Source organism: Punica granatum, chromosome 1, assembly GCF_007655135.1.
Source record: "Punica granatum isolate Tunisia-2019 chromosome 1, ASM765513v2, whole genome shotgun sequence".
NCBI lineage: Eukaryota > Viridiplantae > Streptophyta > Magnoliopsida > Myrtales > Lythraceae > Punica > Punica granatum.
The window spans coordinates 759594-777023 of NC_045127.1; the positions used below are offsets into that span (position 1 = coordinate 759594).

General features: G+C 40.3%; 5 protein-coding genes across 6 annotated transcripts; 4 read left to right on the forward strand and 1 right to left on the reverse strand.

Annotated features, from left to right (window-relative positions):
* Nucleotides 1–1202: 1202 nt before the first annotated feature.
* LOC116193248 (TSET complex member tstD) lies at nt 1203–3837 on the forward strand. The gene is made up of 5 exons (XM_031522059.1): nt 1203–1449; nt 1941–2054; nt 2614–2693; nt 2819–2943; nt 3408–3837. The coding sequence occupies exons 1-5, from the start codon at nt 1397–1399 to the stop codon at nt 3477–3479; spliced, it is 444 nt and encodes a 147-aa protein (XP_031377919.1). The 5' UTR covers nt 1203–1396; the 3' UTR covers nt 3480–3837.
* Nucleotides 3838–4324: 487 nt separating this feature from the next.
* On the reverse strand, nt 4325–4768 carry LOC116193018 (glycine, alanine and asparagine-rich protein-like). Its single transcript, XM_031521742.1, has one exon. The coding sequence runs from the start codon at nt 4766–4768 to the stop codon at nt 4325–4327; it is 444 nt and encodes a 147-aa protein (XP_031377602.1).
* A 945-nt stretch (nt 4769–5713) lies between these two features.
* On the forward strand, nt 5714–7831 carry LOC116204951 (embryo-specific protein ATS3B-like). Its single transcript, XM_031537706.1, has 3 exons — nt 5714–6014; nt 6296–6403; nt 7269–7831. Exons 1-3 carry the CDS (start codon nt 5889–5891, stop codon nt 7569–7571), a joined length of 537 nt encoding a protein of 178 aa, XP_031393566.1. The 5' UTR covers nt 5714–5888; the 3' UTR covers nt 7572–7831.
* A 383-nt stretch (nt 7832–8214) lies between these two features.
* LOC116193301 (RHOMBOID-like protein 5) lies at nt 8215–10050 on the forward strand. Its single transcript, XM_031522119.1, has 5 exons — nt 8215–8684; nt 8776–8939; nt 9051–9220; nt 9340–9602; nt 9710–10050. Exons 1-5 carry the CDS (start codon nt 8347–8349, stop codon nt 9768–9770), a joined length of 996 nt encoding a protein of 331 aa, XP_031377979.1. The 5' UTR covers nt 8215–8346; the 3' UTR covers nt 9771–10050.
* Nucleotides 10051–10705: 655 nt separating this feature from the next.
* LOC116193302 (signal peptidase complex catalytic subunit SEC11C-like) lies at nt 10706–13377 on the forward strand. Of its 2 annotated transcripts, none has more exons than XM_031522121.1 (9): nt 10706–11082; nt 11489–11609; nt 11836–11907; nt 12140–12175; nt 12382–12427; nt 12529–12622; nt 12732–12789; nt 12894–12964; nt 13043–13377. In XM_031522121.1, exons 2-9 carry the CDS (start codon nt 11499–11501, stop codon nt 13053–13055), a joined length of 501 nt encoding a protein of 166 aa, XP_031377981.1. In that variant the 5' UTR covers nt 10706–11082; nt 11489–11498; the 3' UTR covers nt 13056–13377. The 2 variants fall into 2 exon arrangements, with proteins under 2 accessions (XP_031377981.1, XP_031377980.1); XM_031522120.1 differs by having other exon boundaries at nt 10709–11082; nt 11497–11609.
* The last annotated feature ends 4053 nt before the right edge of the window (nt 13378–17430 follow it).

The window sequence follows — 17430 nt, forward strand, 5'->3', positions numbered from 1 at the left end:
TACTCCTGTCAAGCTAAACACAGTAAATATAATATGACCACGCCAGTTTCAAATTTACTGTGTCTAGCTTCCTCCCATTTTGAGGGAGAATCCAATCTGTCTCATCGGCCGGCTATTACTGAGATATTGTATAGATTTAAATTATCTTCTCAGAAAAGAAAAGACTATACATTTTTGATACGTGATATATATACATATTATATATATATATATATATAGTTATATGTATGTTATGAATTGCTGCGGTTGGTAGAATTTAATTATCTTCTCACATGTACACACGCGTATATAACAGAAATCGGACAATTAATAACGGCCGTGTAAATTAGGTGAATAAAGCCAGCTATAAAAAAGGGTCTCTTTCATATGGGAATTAAAGGAGATGCCCACCAGAGGGCCCCCCTGTGTGTGCAGTGTCAGTAACTTGCATAGTTCAGCAATCCAATGAAAGCCAAAACTCCAAACATTTTGGGTGGGACTTATTGTTTTTTTTTTGGCTTCTATTCTATACTCTACCCCCATCTTTTCTGGTCCAAACAACTGGAAAGTTTCCACTTAATCCCTACCAACATTTGGCAACAGCATGTGTTTTTTTTTTTTTTTTACATATTTGTACATCCAAGAGGAATTAAAGTGACATTATACACGAGAAATGGGATGTAGTGCAGTGACTAACATCCTCACTTGATAACTTAGAGGTTTTAGATTCGATTATCACCAGTGGGATTATCCTTACCCCTTTATTTAGATTTCATTTTCATTTTCTTGTACTAGGCCATGAGCCTCTTATTATAACCGAAAAAAAAAAGTGACATTATGCACATTATATACTTTCCATACTTTTGTTCTTCTTAATTCAAAAAGTTTTTCTTCCGTAGAACCATTTGGATATATAATTTTATTTAAACTTATGTTTGACGGATTTATTAAGAATATTGGATGTAGAAAAATAGAGACTCGAGAGAACCCGAAAGCTATTTTTTTTTGGCGGATTTATTTAAAATATTAGCTCTAAAACCAGAAAGTAGAAACTCGAGACTGTCCGAAACAAAAGCTTCCCACCGTCATAATGGGCCTATCCGACTCAAAGCCTTAAGCCCATCTTCTGGGCCCATGATCGGACATCTCGGGCGCAAGGCCATAAGACCTTTTGGAGCGAATTGAGATATAGAGAAATAAACGAGGCCAAATTGAAATTTTCTTATTTTATGGTCGGATTCGGACCGGGCAGTGGAAATGATCGGAGAAGTCATCGGCGACTGAAAGGAAGAGAGACAGGGAGAGGGAGAAACAAAGGTTCAATCAAATCAAATCTTGATTTTAGCTGAGCAATTCTTCGCAGAGAGATCCCCAGGGAACAGAGAACACGGAGGGAGGGAGAAGAGAGGCAACGCAGATGATCCTCGCAGTTCTATTCGCAAATTCCGTGGGGAACATCCTCGTCGAACGGTGAGCAATTGCTGATCACTTGTCAATTAAACAGTTTTTGCCTCGGCATTATACATCTCAGTTTTCTTGCTTAATTTCGTTAAATCAGCTCTCTCAGTACCTTTTGTGGAGATCTCTTGACTGGAGAATCGATCAGCCTGGGGTTTCGGTTGTTCTGAGATCTGCCTGGGTTTGAAGTTCATTTTGTTAGTGATTTCTTCTTGTATGAGCTAGACTGGCTTTGTTTCAGCCGAGGAATTATTCTCAGTTGTTGAAAAATCTTTAGAATGTGGAAATTGTAGGCAGCTATTAGCTTAAATTTGAGTCCAGTCCTGCCAATTTGCTGCAAATTTGATTGGTAACAACAAATGAGGTCGCAATTGTGGACAAGTTAACCTTTTCTTTACCTCTCATGCAGAAACGCACTATGCTTCTTGGCGTTATACTTTCTTTAAGTTGATTTTCGCAAAAAATTGAATATACAGTCAGGCTGCTGACAATTTATATTTCAGTTTTAATGGGGTTCCTGCTGAGGAACGACTGCATTGGCGCTCCTTCCTGGTTAAGCTGGGTGCAGATAACCTTAAAGGAGTCAAGAATGAGGAGCTTCTTGTAGCTTGCCACAAGTATGTGTTGCTTCTCCTGGGTTTTGATTTTTCCATTTCAACATACTTTGGTAGATGACCTGCTTACTCTCCAGGCATCGGTAATTATTATTTGTCCACGAAACTTGTCCATATGACAGTCTTCCTTTACAATTAGTGCATGAGGTCTCCCTGAATGCTTGATCTATATTGGTGCCACATTCTCATAAATCTGTCCGGTTTCATGAATATGCTGCCTTTTGTTCTAGTTTTGGAAATTATTGGATCCTCCCCTCATATAACTTCATCCATGTACCATAACCGATCACTTCTTTCGCGTGCGCGTGTGTTGATAATAGCATGAGCTATAGGATTACGTGCGATTTGTTTTAGTGGTTGCCTTGTAAGCAATATATTTGTTGGCTACAAAGCATCGTAGCATTGCTAGGAATACCTCATGATTCTTCGTATTTGTGAAGTGAAAAATAATGGACGGCGCAGCTCCAGGTGTTTTTGGCGTGTCCACTGTTGTGTTCTCAATGGGATGTGATACAGGATGCATCTCGTGTAGCTCATCTTTCAATTTTTTGTGCCTTCTCAGGTCAGTTTATATTGTTTACACGGTGCTTGGGGATGTCAGCATCTTTGTTGTGGGCAAGGATGAGTATGATGAACTTGCCTGTGAGTATACCATAATCTTGATTTTATGTTTTACAATCTCATGAATGGACTATAAGAAGTTTCTGAACATATTTATGCCAATTTTCATCTCGTAGTTTGATTGAGTTTTGCCACTTTCTATACAGTGTCAGAAGTGATCTTTGTAATAACATCGGCCGTTAAGGATGTATGCGGCAAGCCTCCAACAGAGCGGCTTTTCCTGGATAAATATGGGAGGATATGCTTGTGCTTGGACGAAATTGTGTGGACAGTGAGTGGATCTGGAAGCAGTCTCAGTATTGATAAAATCTATGATGAGTCTAGTCTGTCTGTCTGTGAAGAACTTCCCAGAGTTTTCAGATCCATCTTTACTAGGGAAGAGCTTGCTTAGATATGGCCTTGAGCATAGTGTGCCCTATAACAGAATGCTTTAAAACAAGAAAAAACAAATGTGGAAATAGAAAATTAGAGTAAATAATGGCAGTTTCTTAGAACCATTAACTTAAAATAAGAAGAGAAAATGTGGAAATTTGAAAATTAGAGTAAATAATGAAAGTTTCTTATAACCATTAAAGTGAAATCAATAGGAAAAACTAATGAGCTGATGTGGGCAGTTCTTTGCTGCCCCAAACAAAAGTTGATATATACACCTCCCCACTTAAGTTTTGCATTGTGATAAGAAAGTTATTTCATAGATGCTAATATCGATATGCAACTATCTATTGATTTCTGCAGGGATTGCTGGAGAACACTGAGAAGGATAGAATCAAGAGATTGATTCGACTAAAACCTCCGACTGAGTTCTGAATTGGAAATATCTGTATCTCTGTTGCCTGCTCCCTGTAGTGAGTGCCCCTGGTTTATCCTTTCAGAATGAATATGGTTTTCGGACATGGCTTTCTATCCAGTTCTCTACACAGGTCATGATGCATTTGTATCCTCCGAATTTTGCCATTCTTGTACTTTGATCTATATCCTCATATAAACCGAAGATCTTGTATCTTCAGATGCAGCCCTCCAATACTTAAAGAGCACTGGGTTGTAAGATGTTTTTTGGCTTGTGATAGGATCAGTGGTATCTCTCTGTGTGTTGCAGTTTCCGGCTTTCATGTACTTAAGACAAATGCGGGAAATATGTTCCTATTTCTGAGTTTCTGTTTCTTTATCCTTGATTAGTTCGAGTACTGAGAGAGAGTAATTTGAGTATTAACGGAGTTTATGCAAATTTTGGTAGGTGTTGGGTACAGCCAAAGCTTGAGTTGGCCTTACTAGAACTTTCAAAATGCCCTCATAATTTAATTAAGAGTAAACTAACAATTTGCCTGAGAGATTGATATTACATCAAATCCGATCTCAAAATTTTTTTTACATCAAATTGGATCCAGACATCAATTGATCCATTCTGTCAATATCTCTATTAACTTTAGAGGGAATTGTTGACATATACATAATAGTGCCACACGCGATGATTGGTTGAGTGGGTTCCATATATATATATATATATATATATAAATTTGGAATCATATCCCGATTTGTAGCCCGAATCGTAGCCTGAGCCATATTCTGATCACCATATTCCGAATCATATTTTGACCTTCTACCATAGCCCGAACCTGCACCTCTGCCACCACCGCTCCCATAGCCACTACCGCTTATGTAACTAGAGCCGTAGCCAAAACCGCTTTCTTGTGCCCTGAGCCTCCACTTCCGCCACCTTCTCCCCTTCGTCCACCACTACCATTTCCATATCCACTTCTGGATCCATATCTCGAGCCAGAGCCACCGTGGCCTGACCCTCCTCCACTGCCTCCGCTACCACCACTGTCGCTACCATATCCATATCCACTTCTTGAACCATAACTTAATCCAGAGCCATGTGAAACCGCCACAGCCTCCACTATTACCACCTCCTCATATCGACCTCTCTCGGACAGTCTCAACACGGCGAGGCTAAATCTAGCATTTCCATAACCAAATATCGCTGAAAAATGGGAGATTTGGCCACCGTTAGGGTCGGCCAAAACCCTAAATTGCTCAGAAGTCTTCGACGATCCTTGCAATGGGCTTGACGATCCTCGCAATGGACTCGGCAACATCGTCCGAAGATCACCCAGTGCTCGTGAGCTGAGAGCGAGCCTCTTGGGCCCTAAAAAAAAAAACGATCTACTAAATCAAGATCGCCATGAGCTCGAGACTTCTACGAACCATGCCTCCCGAGCCTCGGTTTGTTGAGCCGGGGGCTCGTGACCCCACAAGCTAGGCCGACTAGTCCAGTGCAAACTCACGCATGGATCTCCGAATGGTTGGCTCAGGACGGCTCCACCATAATACTATTCATATTCTTCATGAAAGAGGATGAGCAATATATTTTTTTATTTTCATTTTTATTATATTATTTTAGATTATTGTTATATTATTTAATATTTTTATTTTTAAAACGAGAATGCCACATCAAATGTTTCCGTCCACTATTAGATGGCTGACAGACGGAATTGATCAATTGATGTACATTTAATATGTTATGGACCAATTTGATGTAAAAAAATTTTTGAGATCGGATTTAATAAATTGTTAATTTACTCTTCAATTAATATACTTTCGTTCAAGTTGCTGTGGAAAAGCTGTCGCTTCTTGAAATTCGTTAGGACGTGTTTCTTATAAAAAAGAAGCGGAATACCATCGCTGTGTTACACATATTTATATGAACTTTTTATGTCTGTTTTTTTTATTGTACATATAAACAAGCATGGATTCCTGAAAAATGAATTCAACCCAGATAACCTTCCCAGCAGACCCGAATTGGTGCAGAGAACGTAAAAATAAGTATCACCGGAGAAATCAAAGAAGCGGAGCCCGTCGGATTTGAGATGGACATGACAAGAAACGGAGAATCTTGCGCATGTGGCTGCCTTGTCAGACTTGCTGCAGTTGTCGTTGGAACAGTACGAGGGTGTATGGAAGATGGAGACGATGACACGTGTCCGACCACACGAGAATGAAAATGAACATTGATGTTTCTTGGATGCTTCTCAATTAATGACGTGCCAATCCCAACCTAATCTCCCAAACACGCCCTTAATTTCTTCCATTTGAAAATGGAGGCGGCTTCAAAGTCTATTCTGAAGCGCTGACAGGTACCTTATTCGATTATAAAAAGGTGTTCTAGCAAAGCAATTTCCAAGATCAGATTCTTAAAGCTTAAAGGTGTCATCGGAGATGGTCAAAGCTCTGGTTTTGCTGTTCTGCCTTGCTGCTCTCTGCGTCTCCTCTCAATCAAGACTCATCAGTCCTGCAGTTTCAGGTCCCCATGTCAGCAGATCTTTCAAGCTCAACTCCACTCAGGTATGCACATGCAGAGAGATGGACAGACGCGAGTTGGAATTTCTTCTAAAAGACTTGATTTTGAAAATGAAGAAGGGATTAAGTCAAAATTGTTTCCTTCAGTCGGAGTATCAAGAAAAAGAACCATATTTATGCAGAACCATATGAGAAACACATTATAGAGAAAAATTCTGCAGTCTATAGATCAAATTGAGTCGATTTCGGGTTATCATTCTGCGGCAGAATGATTGAGAAAGATATAGGAGAGTCATACTAATGGAGAGCTGATCTTCTCTTTGCAGAATGCCGGAAGCTGCACTTATACAGTAAGGATAAAGACGAGCTGCTCTTCAACTTCCTACACGCGGGATCAGATCAGCCTTGCTTTCGGTGATGCGTATGGAAATCAGGTAATTGCATCAGAATCAATTTAGGATCAGCCTTGCTTTCCGTGATGCGTATGGAAATCAGGTAAATGCATTGGAATTAATTTAGGAGATGGGGGTGCATAGAATAGAGTAGAAGTGGTTACTAGTTCGATGGAAACTGCAGCACAGCACGATAGAAGGATGATCCATTAGTGAAAGCAAAAACAATCGTTTTGCTGTCAAAGTGATATTGTCCATTGCCGGATAAGTTATATCCAGAGAAAAGATGTTCTTTATAGAATTTATGCATCGAAAAACCATTACGTATAAAGTGGTTATATCCATGTCTGTTTTTCAAATGTGGAGAGCTCACTGTTCTTTCCATGGTGAATTTTTCCCGCTTTATATGTCCCATGTACTCGTAATTTCAAGTTTTCTGCAACCAATGGAGCGTGCGTGCATTGAGTTTTTCCATTAAGTGAATTTTGTTCTCTCTTTTCTTTTATTTTATTTTCTTTTTTTTAATATGAAATTGAAAGGCCTTATCTTTTCCAATTTATTGGAAGGTTGAAACAGTGTTCCAGAAAGACTGCAGGACACATCAATCCCATAGTTCTCTCTTGCCTTAAAAAGGTTTCTATAGTCCGCACAAACCAAAACCCAAGTGACGATTTTGTGTCAATGAGAGAAAGGAATGCCAGAAAATTCAAAAATATCTGCAGACCATTAATGAGTTGCTTGCTGCGGTTGATCTTCATGCAGCAAGATGTAGAATTATCTGTGCCCCGGTGGAGGATGATGGGTTGTGATTATGAGCTACCTTGATTGTGCAGTACCTAAAATCTTGTCTTTATCGGTTCAATGCTTTGTTTGCATCTAAAAGTAGATGTTATTTGAGTGTATGTAGGTCTATGCACCAAGGATAGACGACCCACGTACAAAGACGTTTGAGAGGTGCTCAACCGATACCTTCCAGATATCTGGGCCATGTACATACCAAGTCTGCTATGTGTACCTCTACCGGAGCGGATATGATGGGTGGAAGCCTGAGATGGTCACTATATCCGGTTACTACACGAAGAGCGTCACCTTCTATTACAACACCTTCGTCCCCAATGGTGTGTGGTTCGGTTTCAACCACTGTGGGACCTACTTAGCATCAACGCCCTCGTCCTCATCATCTTCATCATCATCAGCAGCAGCAGCCTAGATGATAAGAACTTGCCTTGGCTGATAATGTTTCACTTTTCTTGTGTTCTTGTTCTTCTCTTGGGGAGAAATGAGACTATGTACTGTTGTTTATCCGGTTCGAATATCTCAAACCTTGAATAATTATGGGAGAGTGTTCTCTATTTCCAATGTCGAACCTTGTTCTCTCTTTTTCGGTGAAAATGAAACCATCTTTTTGGTTGTTTAGCTCCTCGCCGGGATATTAAATGATAAAATAAAAAAAGACGTGAAATTCGATGCCGTTTTGAGTACATGGTAATGTACTATTCTAGATTGAGTATTCTCCTCTATTGAACTATACATCTCAAAATTTCTGTTCTTGCAGCCCAGCATGTGAAATTAGTTAGTATCATGCACTGTTCAATTAGACCGCTTCCGATCTGGCAATTATCAAGAGCATGAAGTACCTTGAGATCAGGCACCCTTTTATCAAAAAAATGTTGATAAATCAATTGGGTAAGTGCATACTATGAGGGGAAAAAAAAAAAGGACTAAAGAAGAAATAAGTGGGACTGATGAGTATTGATTTATATAAAGTGTCCATAATTCTATTAGCGGGAAAATTACCGAACTTAACCAACAAGTACCCCACCCTTAAAAAAGACTCATTCTTCACCATCCAACCTTTTTCTCTTCTTCCTCTCTGTCTCTCCCTGTCTCTCTCTTTCTCTCTCTCTCCCTCTCCTTTTCTCTATTGCCATCCAAAGGGGAGGGTTGGGTCTCCAGGGCGATACTCTTCCCTCCCTGTCCAACAAATGGGGAAGAAGAGTAAAGCTTCTCCTCCGCAATCGCTGGACCTTGACATTGAGAAGGGGCCGCAATGCTCCTCCTTCTCTCCCCGCCACCACCGCCACCACAAAAACCAATATGCTTCATCCCCTCCTCTTCCACCGCCACCAGCCGGCCCAGATCAGTGGTTCCCATGGCTGATCCCCCTAATATTCATGGCCGACATCGCCATCTTCGTCTATACCATGTATGTCAATGACTGCCCCGCCAGAGAAGGGAGCCGCTGCACTCTCTTCAACCCCCTCGGTCGCTTCTCCTTCGAGCCCTTCAAGTCTAACCCAATGCTCGGCCCTTCAATCTCCACGTAAGCGGGAGAGAGTAATTACTAATTAAGCCCGACCGTCCCCCCCTATACATCTATTGTATTATTTGTGATAAGAGACTTCTTTTGGCAGGCTGGAGCAGTTAGGCGGCCTGGAGAGGAAACTGGTGGTGGACAATGGCGAATCATGGCGGCTTGTCTCCTGCATATGGCTCCATGCAGGAGCCCTGCACTTAGCCGCTAACATGTTGAGCCTGATCGTCGTAGCAATCAGTCTAGAGCAAGAATTTGGCTTCTGTAAGAGCTGAAATTCTCTTTCTCGTGTGGGAAGGTTTATGATCCTACCCTCCTTGGCTCATTGTTAGCAACATCCTAATCGGCTATGATTGTCCGGATTAACTTTTGCAGTGAAGATTGGAGTTTTGTATGTGCTTGCTGGTATCGGGGGAAGCTTATTGTCTACTCTCTCAACCAGTAACGGCTCGAGCATATCTGTTGGGGCATCTGGAGCTCTGTTTGGCCTGCTGGGAGCAATGCTTTCCGAGCTCATCACGAATTGGACTATTTATGCTAACAAGGTGAACTTTTTGACTAACTATTCAGAATGGCTGATTTAGGATTTGCTGCAATTGATGAAAAAGTAATGGCAAAAAGCTAAAAAATTGATTAACATGATTTTAACGTGGTACATTTTCAGTGTACGGCGCTCATTACTCTGGTGATTGTGGTTGTCTTGAACATGGCTATCGGATTACTGATACCTCATGTAGACAACTCGGCTCACATTGGAGGGTTTGTTGCCGGGTTTCTTCTTGGATTCGTCCTTCTAATCCGTCCCCAGTATGGATACGTGAGCCGGAGATATATTCCTGCTGGATATGACATAAAGCGGAAAAAATCCAAGCACAGGGCTTATCAGTACATTTTATGGGTCACGGCCTTACTGTTAATAGTCGCCGGGTACGTTAGACCATGAAATAATCTTCTTCTTCTTTTCTGTTTACAAGGATGAAAAATTTTATCAGTCTTTTTATCGGATTCAACTGGATTTGTGTGAACTGCTGCAGATTTTCCACGGGATTTGCAAAGGTGCTCAATGGTCAGGCGATCAAGAAGATAACCTTCTAGAGACTGAACCGGATGCTCTCTGTTTGATAGCTTCTTACTTAAAGAGAAGTAGCAGGTATTTTTATCGGAAAATTGTAATTTCTCCCCATTTTCGAAGCCACGAATGAAAAACGACCATCGTCTCCTGTCAAATTAAGGATCCTCTAAGCAGAAGCACATATGCATATCAAACAATAATATACTACTCATAATAATATACAAACTATGGATTATCTGTGCGGTGCATTATGGATATTGAAGAATATGATGTGCTGCTAGATAGCACGAGTCTATTATTTCTTCTTGTCTTTGCAATGTAAGAAAAGCAAAAGTGAGACGTCAGGGAGCACAATATATCTGCAGGAATGGAAACAACAAACCACCAATTGAAAGGTCTCTGTCGATCCAAATGGAGGCTGAACAATGGAATCATCGAGTCGAGCTCCTTAATTAGTTTAGCTTCAGACAGACACAGGAAATGAGATTGAGTTGAGAATCCTATTATTTATATATTCACTCGTTGTTTAATCATAGCACCAGAAGGTTGTATTCATGTCAAAATCATTGGACCAGAGCAGGCTCTAGCTCCGAAAATGTCTCGTGGGGATCACACTGAAAATGAAAAAAAGAAAAATTTATACTCGAATTACGGAAGTAGCTGAGAATCCATTGATTGTAGGTCTGACGTAGCCCCTACTAGTTTGGAACCTCTCGACGGACTCGACTCAAGTGCTTACAGGTTCAAGATCCCGGATGGAGTTAAATGCAATGGTCACTGATGTAAGTCGGTAACATTAAAGTCGGAAATTCTGAATCTCGGAAAATTTACTTGTTTCTAGCCTTATTTTCAATCCTCCAAAGTTCTGGCTCAAAATCCCATTAATTCTCTGCGGGATGATGGTCAGTTGATATATAGTTCCTATTCCAGCCCATCATTATGGCACGCTAGTCACCTCTCGGGCTCCATTACGACAGACTCCAAAATGCAGGGGTGTCTCTGAAATTATCAAAAACAATATGGAGTATATCGAGTAAAAGAACAAACATCCTCGAGGCGAACTGAAATCAACTGAAGATGTTAAGATGGCTGATGGCGGGGGCCAAGGACGTTTCAACGTTTGACCAGGCAGGGATTGACCAAAAAGTCTATTTTGGAACATAAAGATCGTTTCTTTGCGAGGAAGAAAGAAAGGAAATCCAATCCTCTCCTCTCACTGCAGTCGTGAAATCGTAAGAGAAAGGAAAAATCGCAATATGGGTTTTATCAAAGATGCGATGCAGCCTGCAGGGTCCCTTCGAGCTCGTCCTCTCCTCACTCAGATCATCACTCTCGGTGAGTTGTCCTCGTATGCTGTGGTGGCCTGGGCTGTTTTCTTGTTCTGAAAGTAACATTGCTGATATCCATGAAAGCTGCTGGCTTGGAGTTTCGGTATAAACGTTCGGGTAGCTCGTAAGTGGCATAAATTTAGCTCTTAGACTGTGGTCCCACATATTGTTCCCATGTTCCAGGGGATTTATGTCGTTAATCTTGATTCTTGTTCCATGTGACATTTTGGTCGTGTTCTATCCCGTGGCCTGCTCGATGAAATGATTGCCCCTTCTCATTGTTTTTGACATGATCAGATGGCTGTCGGGACATATACATACATATACATATATATATATATATATATAAATGCCTTTGCTATGATCTTTTTATCTGTATTGGATTAATTTCCTAAGCAGTGCTTTGGGTTAAGATATGCAGGCATGACTATATCCTCTGCATTAATAATATGGAAGGCATTGATATGCATAACTGGCTGTGAATCTCCTGTTATTGTCGTTGTAAGTGGGAGCATGGAACCTGGCTTTAAGAGGGTAGGTTGATATTTGCTCCAATCTATGGAACAATTTTAATATGCTGCACTTGTTTAAGTTTACTATTCCCTAATTAACAATATGTTAAAGAGTTTGCTCGAATTGCTTTTCCTTCTTTGGCTTGACACTCGACACTGCCAAATAAGTTGCAATTCTGGTTCCTTTTCGTTGTTATATCGTGTCTTACATTTTTTAAATAGAAGAAGACCCTTTGAATCTGACACAGGGGGACATATTGTTCCTGCACATGAATGAGGACCCCATTAGAGCTGGAGATATTGTTGTTTTTAACATTAAGGTAGGTGTATTTCGTCTGTGCTTCTTCCTCACACTTTAGCTCTGGATAATCTGTTGTCTTATGCCAGTATTGAGTTTGCGTAACCCTAAACATCTTGCTTGCCCATTGATATAACTTCTCTTCATCTATTGATAACACTGACCAAAGAAAAATCTGTTGACAATAATGATTTTGCTATATAATAGCTGTCAACAGTTGATGCCGGTTGATTTTTACTTGTTATGTTCCGCAGGGAAAGACCATTCCGGTTGTTCATCGCGTAATACAGGTAGAATATCCAATTTTATTATAACCTATTTATACATTCTCATCTCATCCACAAAATGGACCAGTGCACGGTGCCTATTAAAGTTCTAGATCAGGGATCTATATGACAAAATTAGTGAGAAATTATGCGAGACATTTGATTGTTAATGATCTCTTTAATACACGGATTTGTCTTTGAAGTACTCATGGCAATGGTTGTCATTTTAGGTACATGAACAGCAAAATAACAAGGAAATTTATGTTTTGACGAAGGGTAATGCCATTAATTTGAATTCTTCTGGAAACATCAAATTTTTGAGCTGTGATTTTTGCTTCTGATCCAAATCTACGACCTCATCTCTATCTTTTTTCAAGGCGATATCAATAAAAAGGACGATAGGCTTGGGGGAATCTATGGGAGTGGGCAGCTGTGGCTGCAGAGACAGCATATAATGGGCAGGGCTATTGGGTAAAGTTTCGATGCCAGAGCTTGTTGCCTAATATTGGTTCTTTGTGAACAGAACTAACGGTTACAATTAGGATTCTTTGTAGATGCTGAATCTTTTGGCCTTTTGCAGGTTTTTACCTTATGAGGGCTGGGTAACTATTGTACTGACAGAAAATCCTATTGTTAAGGTAAACATTATGCACATCTAAATTCGGGTTTGATCGTACTCTCTTCATTGAACAATTCCCTTCTCCTGGACATGTTCTCCAAATTTCTTGTTTCATCCCTGTAGTATGTTTTGATTGGTGCACTGAGTTTGGTTCTCATAACCTCCAAGGACCGAGGAGCAAAACAAAACTCAAGGTTGGTCTAATAATCCTCTCAAACCAGGATGTGTTTCTTCAGTTCATCATCCTCATTTCTGTTTCCATAATCTTGCAGAACCAATGAATAGAAAAGCAGAAGTTTGATACCAAGGTTAGGAGTGGATTGGTCGATGAGCTCTGTTCTTGCCCGAACAATATACAGAATTGAAGTTGATATCAGGATATGGGTAATGTACGTATATATGGAAACTTAGCGGGGTCGTGTTCATTCTTCTTATGATCTCAAACTCTTCATGGGCATAAATTAGTAGTCATAAGTCAGTTTTAAAGTGTGAGTGAGTTTGAGGAGAGTGAGCACTAAATTCGGCAAAGCCAAACTACTTGTGAGCTACTTGATTTTGATTCTTTCCATGAATGAACTTTTAAGCTTGAAAAGGTATTATCGGTGAATCAATCAAATTTATAAAGAAACAAAGGCCAGAAGAAGATGATGAATATAACAGCATAACTCAGCATCATTGTGTTGATGATGGAAGCGCCAAAAGTTATGGATCTTGCTGCTTTATTTTTTTTTTCCCGATCCGTACGCGTTTGCTCTTTATTGCACCTCAAAAGCTAGATTGAATTACAGATTAGGCCACAGATAAAATTGGCTCGCAGGCCCAATAACAAAGGCACGGTGGTCCTTCGAATGTTACAAATGAAAACCAATAACAAGATACAAAAACATATTAAGAATTCAGAGCTCAATCTCCCAAGCATCCATCAGTTTCTTGCACTGAACAGCGCAAATCCTTCTTTGAATGTTCTTCAGCCCCAAAATCCTACATTTAAAACACAGTTTGCTTGATACCTGGCACAACCCTCTCTTTTTTGGGAGCCATTTCCTTAAAAATACTATCACTTCTAACCCTCTGTGTATGATAAATGTGAGCATGCCAAGAAAGTCTACCAAAAACTGCTTGTAAAGATCTCAGCTCTGTTGAGTTCCTCAGTCCACGTGCTGTCATGCCTTCCCTGTCCATTCATTTGCAGGATACACCTCCAAACCTCAGCAGAGAAAGAACATGCAAAGGAAATATGATCTCTAGTCTCATCTGCTGAACCACAAAGAACTCAGACAGGATTCACATCACTTTTCTATCTTACAATTCTGTCCATAGTATTAAGTCTGTTTCCTATAGCAAGCAAAGATATAAAATTGTGTCTTGGAATGATTGGCGCAGACCAAAGAAGCTTATACCAGTCCACTGGAGGTCCTTTGTCTCGTATATGCTCCCAGGTGCAAGCTACTGTGAAGTTCCCTTTAGGATGAGCTAACCAAGTGATCTTATGTTCCAAACTGCTGCAGGGTCTAATGTGTTGGAACCCTTCCTGAATTGCAACCAACTCAGGAGATCTTCTTCTCCTCCAAATCCACCTGTCCTCCTCTATAATAGCAGAAACTCTAGAACCTTTTGTGAGACCAGCACTCCAAACATCCCTTTGCTGAAAAATCTCATACGATGGACTTTAGGGATGCCAATTATCGAACCAGAACCAGGTCCTTTTCCCATCTCCAATCTGGTGTTTGATTAGAGAATGAGCACTTCTTCTGAGTTTCAATATCTTCTTGAGAGCATAAGAACAGGAATTTGGTATTTTAAGTGACCAAAAATTCCTTTCTCTAATTATGTAAGCTCTCGTCCAGGCAATCCATAGAGATCCTTCTCCACTAATAAGAAGCCAAATGAACCTCATTATACAAGCTCGATTCCATGCATAAATCTGCTTTAGTCCAAGTCCCCCTTCCTTCTTAGGTAGGCAAACTGTCTCCCAAGCAACTTTTGATCCTTTTGCGGTAGCATCCTTTCCTTTCCAGAGAAAAGCTTTGCATTTTCCCTCAACAACCTTCAAAACTTTCCTAGGTAACAGAAACGCTCTGCACCAGAAAATTATCATTGAGTGCAACACAGATTGAATCAACTGTAACCTCTCTGAATATGATAGCTTCTTAGCTGTCCATGTGTTTATTCTCTGAGTAATCTTCTCCAGAAGAGGCTTACATTCCTTATCTGAAAGCCTACCAGGTACAAGTGGAACTCCTAGATACTTCACAGGAAGAAAACCTCTCTTAAAGCCCCTAATCTCCACCATTATCCTCACTTCATGATCAACCCCAGCAGTATACATCTCAATTTTGCTAGGATTTAATTTCAGACCAGGAAGAAAATAAAATTCATGAAAAAATCCAACAAAGCTCTAATAATTGCAGCTCTCCTTTAACAAATATAAAGAGGTCATCAGCAAACCCCAAATGAGTAACATTCACTCTAGAGCAGAAAGGGTGATAGGCAAGTCTCTTACTTGCAACACCTTCATTCAGAAGTTGAGTTAAGGCCTCAATAGCAACTACAAACAAGTAGGGAGACAAAGGATCTCCTTGTCATACCCCTTTCTCTCCCTTGAAGTAACCCTCTAGACTACATTTAACATAGATTGAATAGTGTGCACCAGTAATACAAACCCTTATCCAAGCAAGAAATTGTTCGGGCACTCCAATCACTTCCAGCACAGTAATGATGAAATTCCAAGTTACAGAGTCAAACGCCTTCATGATATCAGCATTTATAGCACAATGAGGACTCACATCCTTCCTTTATAATCCTTAACCAATTCATGAGCAAGCTGGATATTATCCTCTATGTCCCTTCCTTGACAAAAGCACTTTGTACAGGTGAAATAAAATCCGGGAGGAAACACTTAATTCTATCAGACAAAATCTTTGTAATACACTTGTAAGTGACATTGCAACATGAGATTGGCCTGAACTCACTCATTCGAGTTGGATTAGGTACCTTTGGAATTAGGGAGACACAATTACTATTGACTCCTTTCATCATTCTTGAACTGTCAAAGAAACTTAGAACAGCTCTAGTGGAAATCCTTCCCCACAATATCCCATGGTGATGTGTAAGAATGCACTGTAAATCCATCTGGACCCAGGGCTTTGTCCCCATCCATACCCCAGCGGGCATTCTTGACTTCTTTAGCAGTCAGGGACTAATAAGATATCTTCTTTTCTCTTCAGGCACCCTGTACTTGAGGAGTTGTTGTAATCTGTGGATGTCTCCAACAACAAGATTATCAGCCTTTCCTAACAGATTTTTGGAGAACTTAACTGCTTCGGAAGCAAAAGCATTATGATCCTCTAACCTCTTCCCTTCATCAGAAATTAGAACCTTAATGGTGTTTTTTGCTTTACTCTTTTTCACCATAGAATGAAAATAAGAAGTATTTTGATCTCCCAAGGACAGTCACTTCACTCTAGCTTTTTGCTTATAAAAGGCTTCTTCCGCAAGTTTCAAATGGAAATAGATTCTACTTTTTTTCCTGCACTTCAACAATCAAAGTGGGATCAATATTACCACCCATTACCTGCGCCTGCACCTCTTCAAGACCCTCCTGAGCTTCAGCTACTCTTCCGCTAATATCAGAATAATGCAACCTATTGAAATCCTTTAGAATCCCCTTTAAAATTTTCAACTTATTACGGAGCCTGTACATTGGGTTCCCAATGACATTCTGTGACCAAGAAGTCTTCGCTTTAGCTTGATATTCCTCATGCTCAGTCCAGTAATTGAAAATTTTGAATGACTTCCTTCCTTGTGTAACATCTGCAACCACCCTAACAACACTAGGGCAATGATCAGAGATCAAAGGATTGAGGAATTCCACAGTTGATTCCGAAAAGAAATCTGTCCAGTTTTCATTAATTAAGACCCTGTCACGCTTTCGGGCTAAGAAATCCTGGATTCTCTTATTAGACCAGGTATAATAGTTACCAATCCAGCTATGATCACTCAAACCTGTTACCGCTAAAACATTCTGAAAATCAGTGACCCCGAGAAGAGTGGAATCCTCTCTACTCGATTCATTAGCTTCCTTTACCACATTGAAATCCCCTGCAACAATCCAAGCCTTACTCCTCACCAGATTCTGAAAACTTCTCAAAGAACTCCACAACTCTAATCTTTCATCAGAAAAATTAGCTGCATAGACAAATGTGGCATAAAATTCCTTCATATCATCACCTTGCTTAGTCAGACAGTGTATATACTGTCCATGTGTTTCCAAAATCGAAATATTAATAGTGCTGTCATGAAGAAACCAGATTCTCCCAAGAGTTGAATGAGAGTAATTCTGATAATATGTCCACCAAGCAAATTTATTTTCAACAATATCCTGCATCTTTTCCTCCTGAACCCTTGTCCACAGACAATATTCACTTTGTATTTAGTCACCAGCCCTCTCACCTCCCTGTGCTTTAGAGGCTTATTAAAGGCTCAAACATTCCAAGTAAGAATATTAATCATGCCGAAGGTGATGAGAGGACTCATTAACCTTTAGCATTACGTGCCACTTCCATTGGAACTTTGGTCCCTACTCTCCTACCGCCCTTTTGATGCTTAATATTCTGTAAGAGAACATTTACTCCATGTGCTGCAGTTCTGGGCTCCCTAG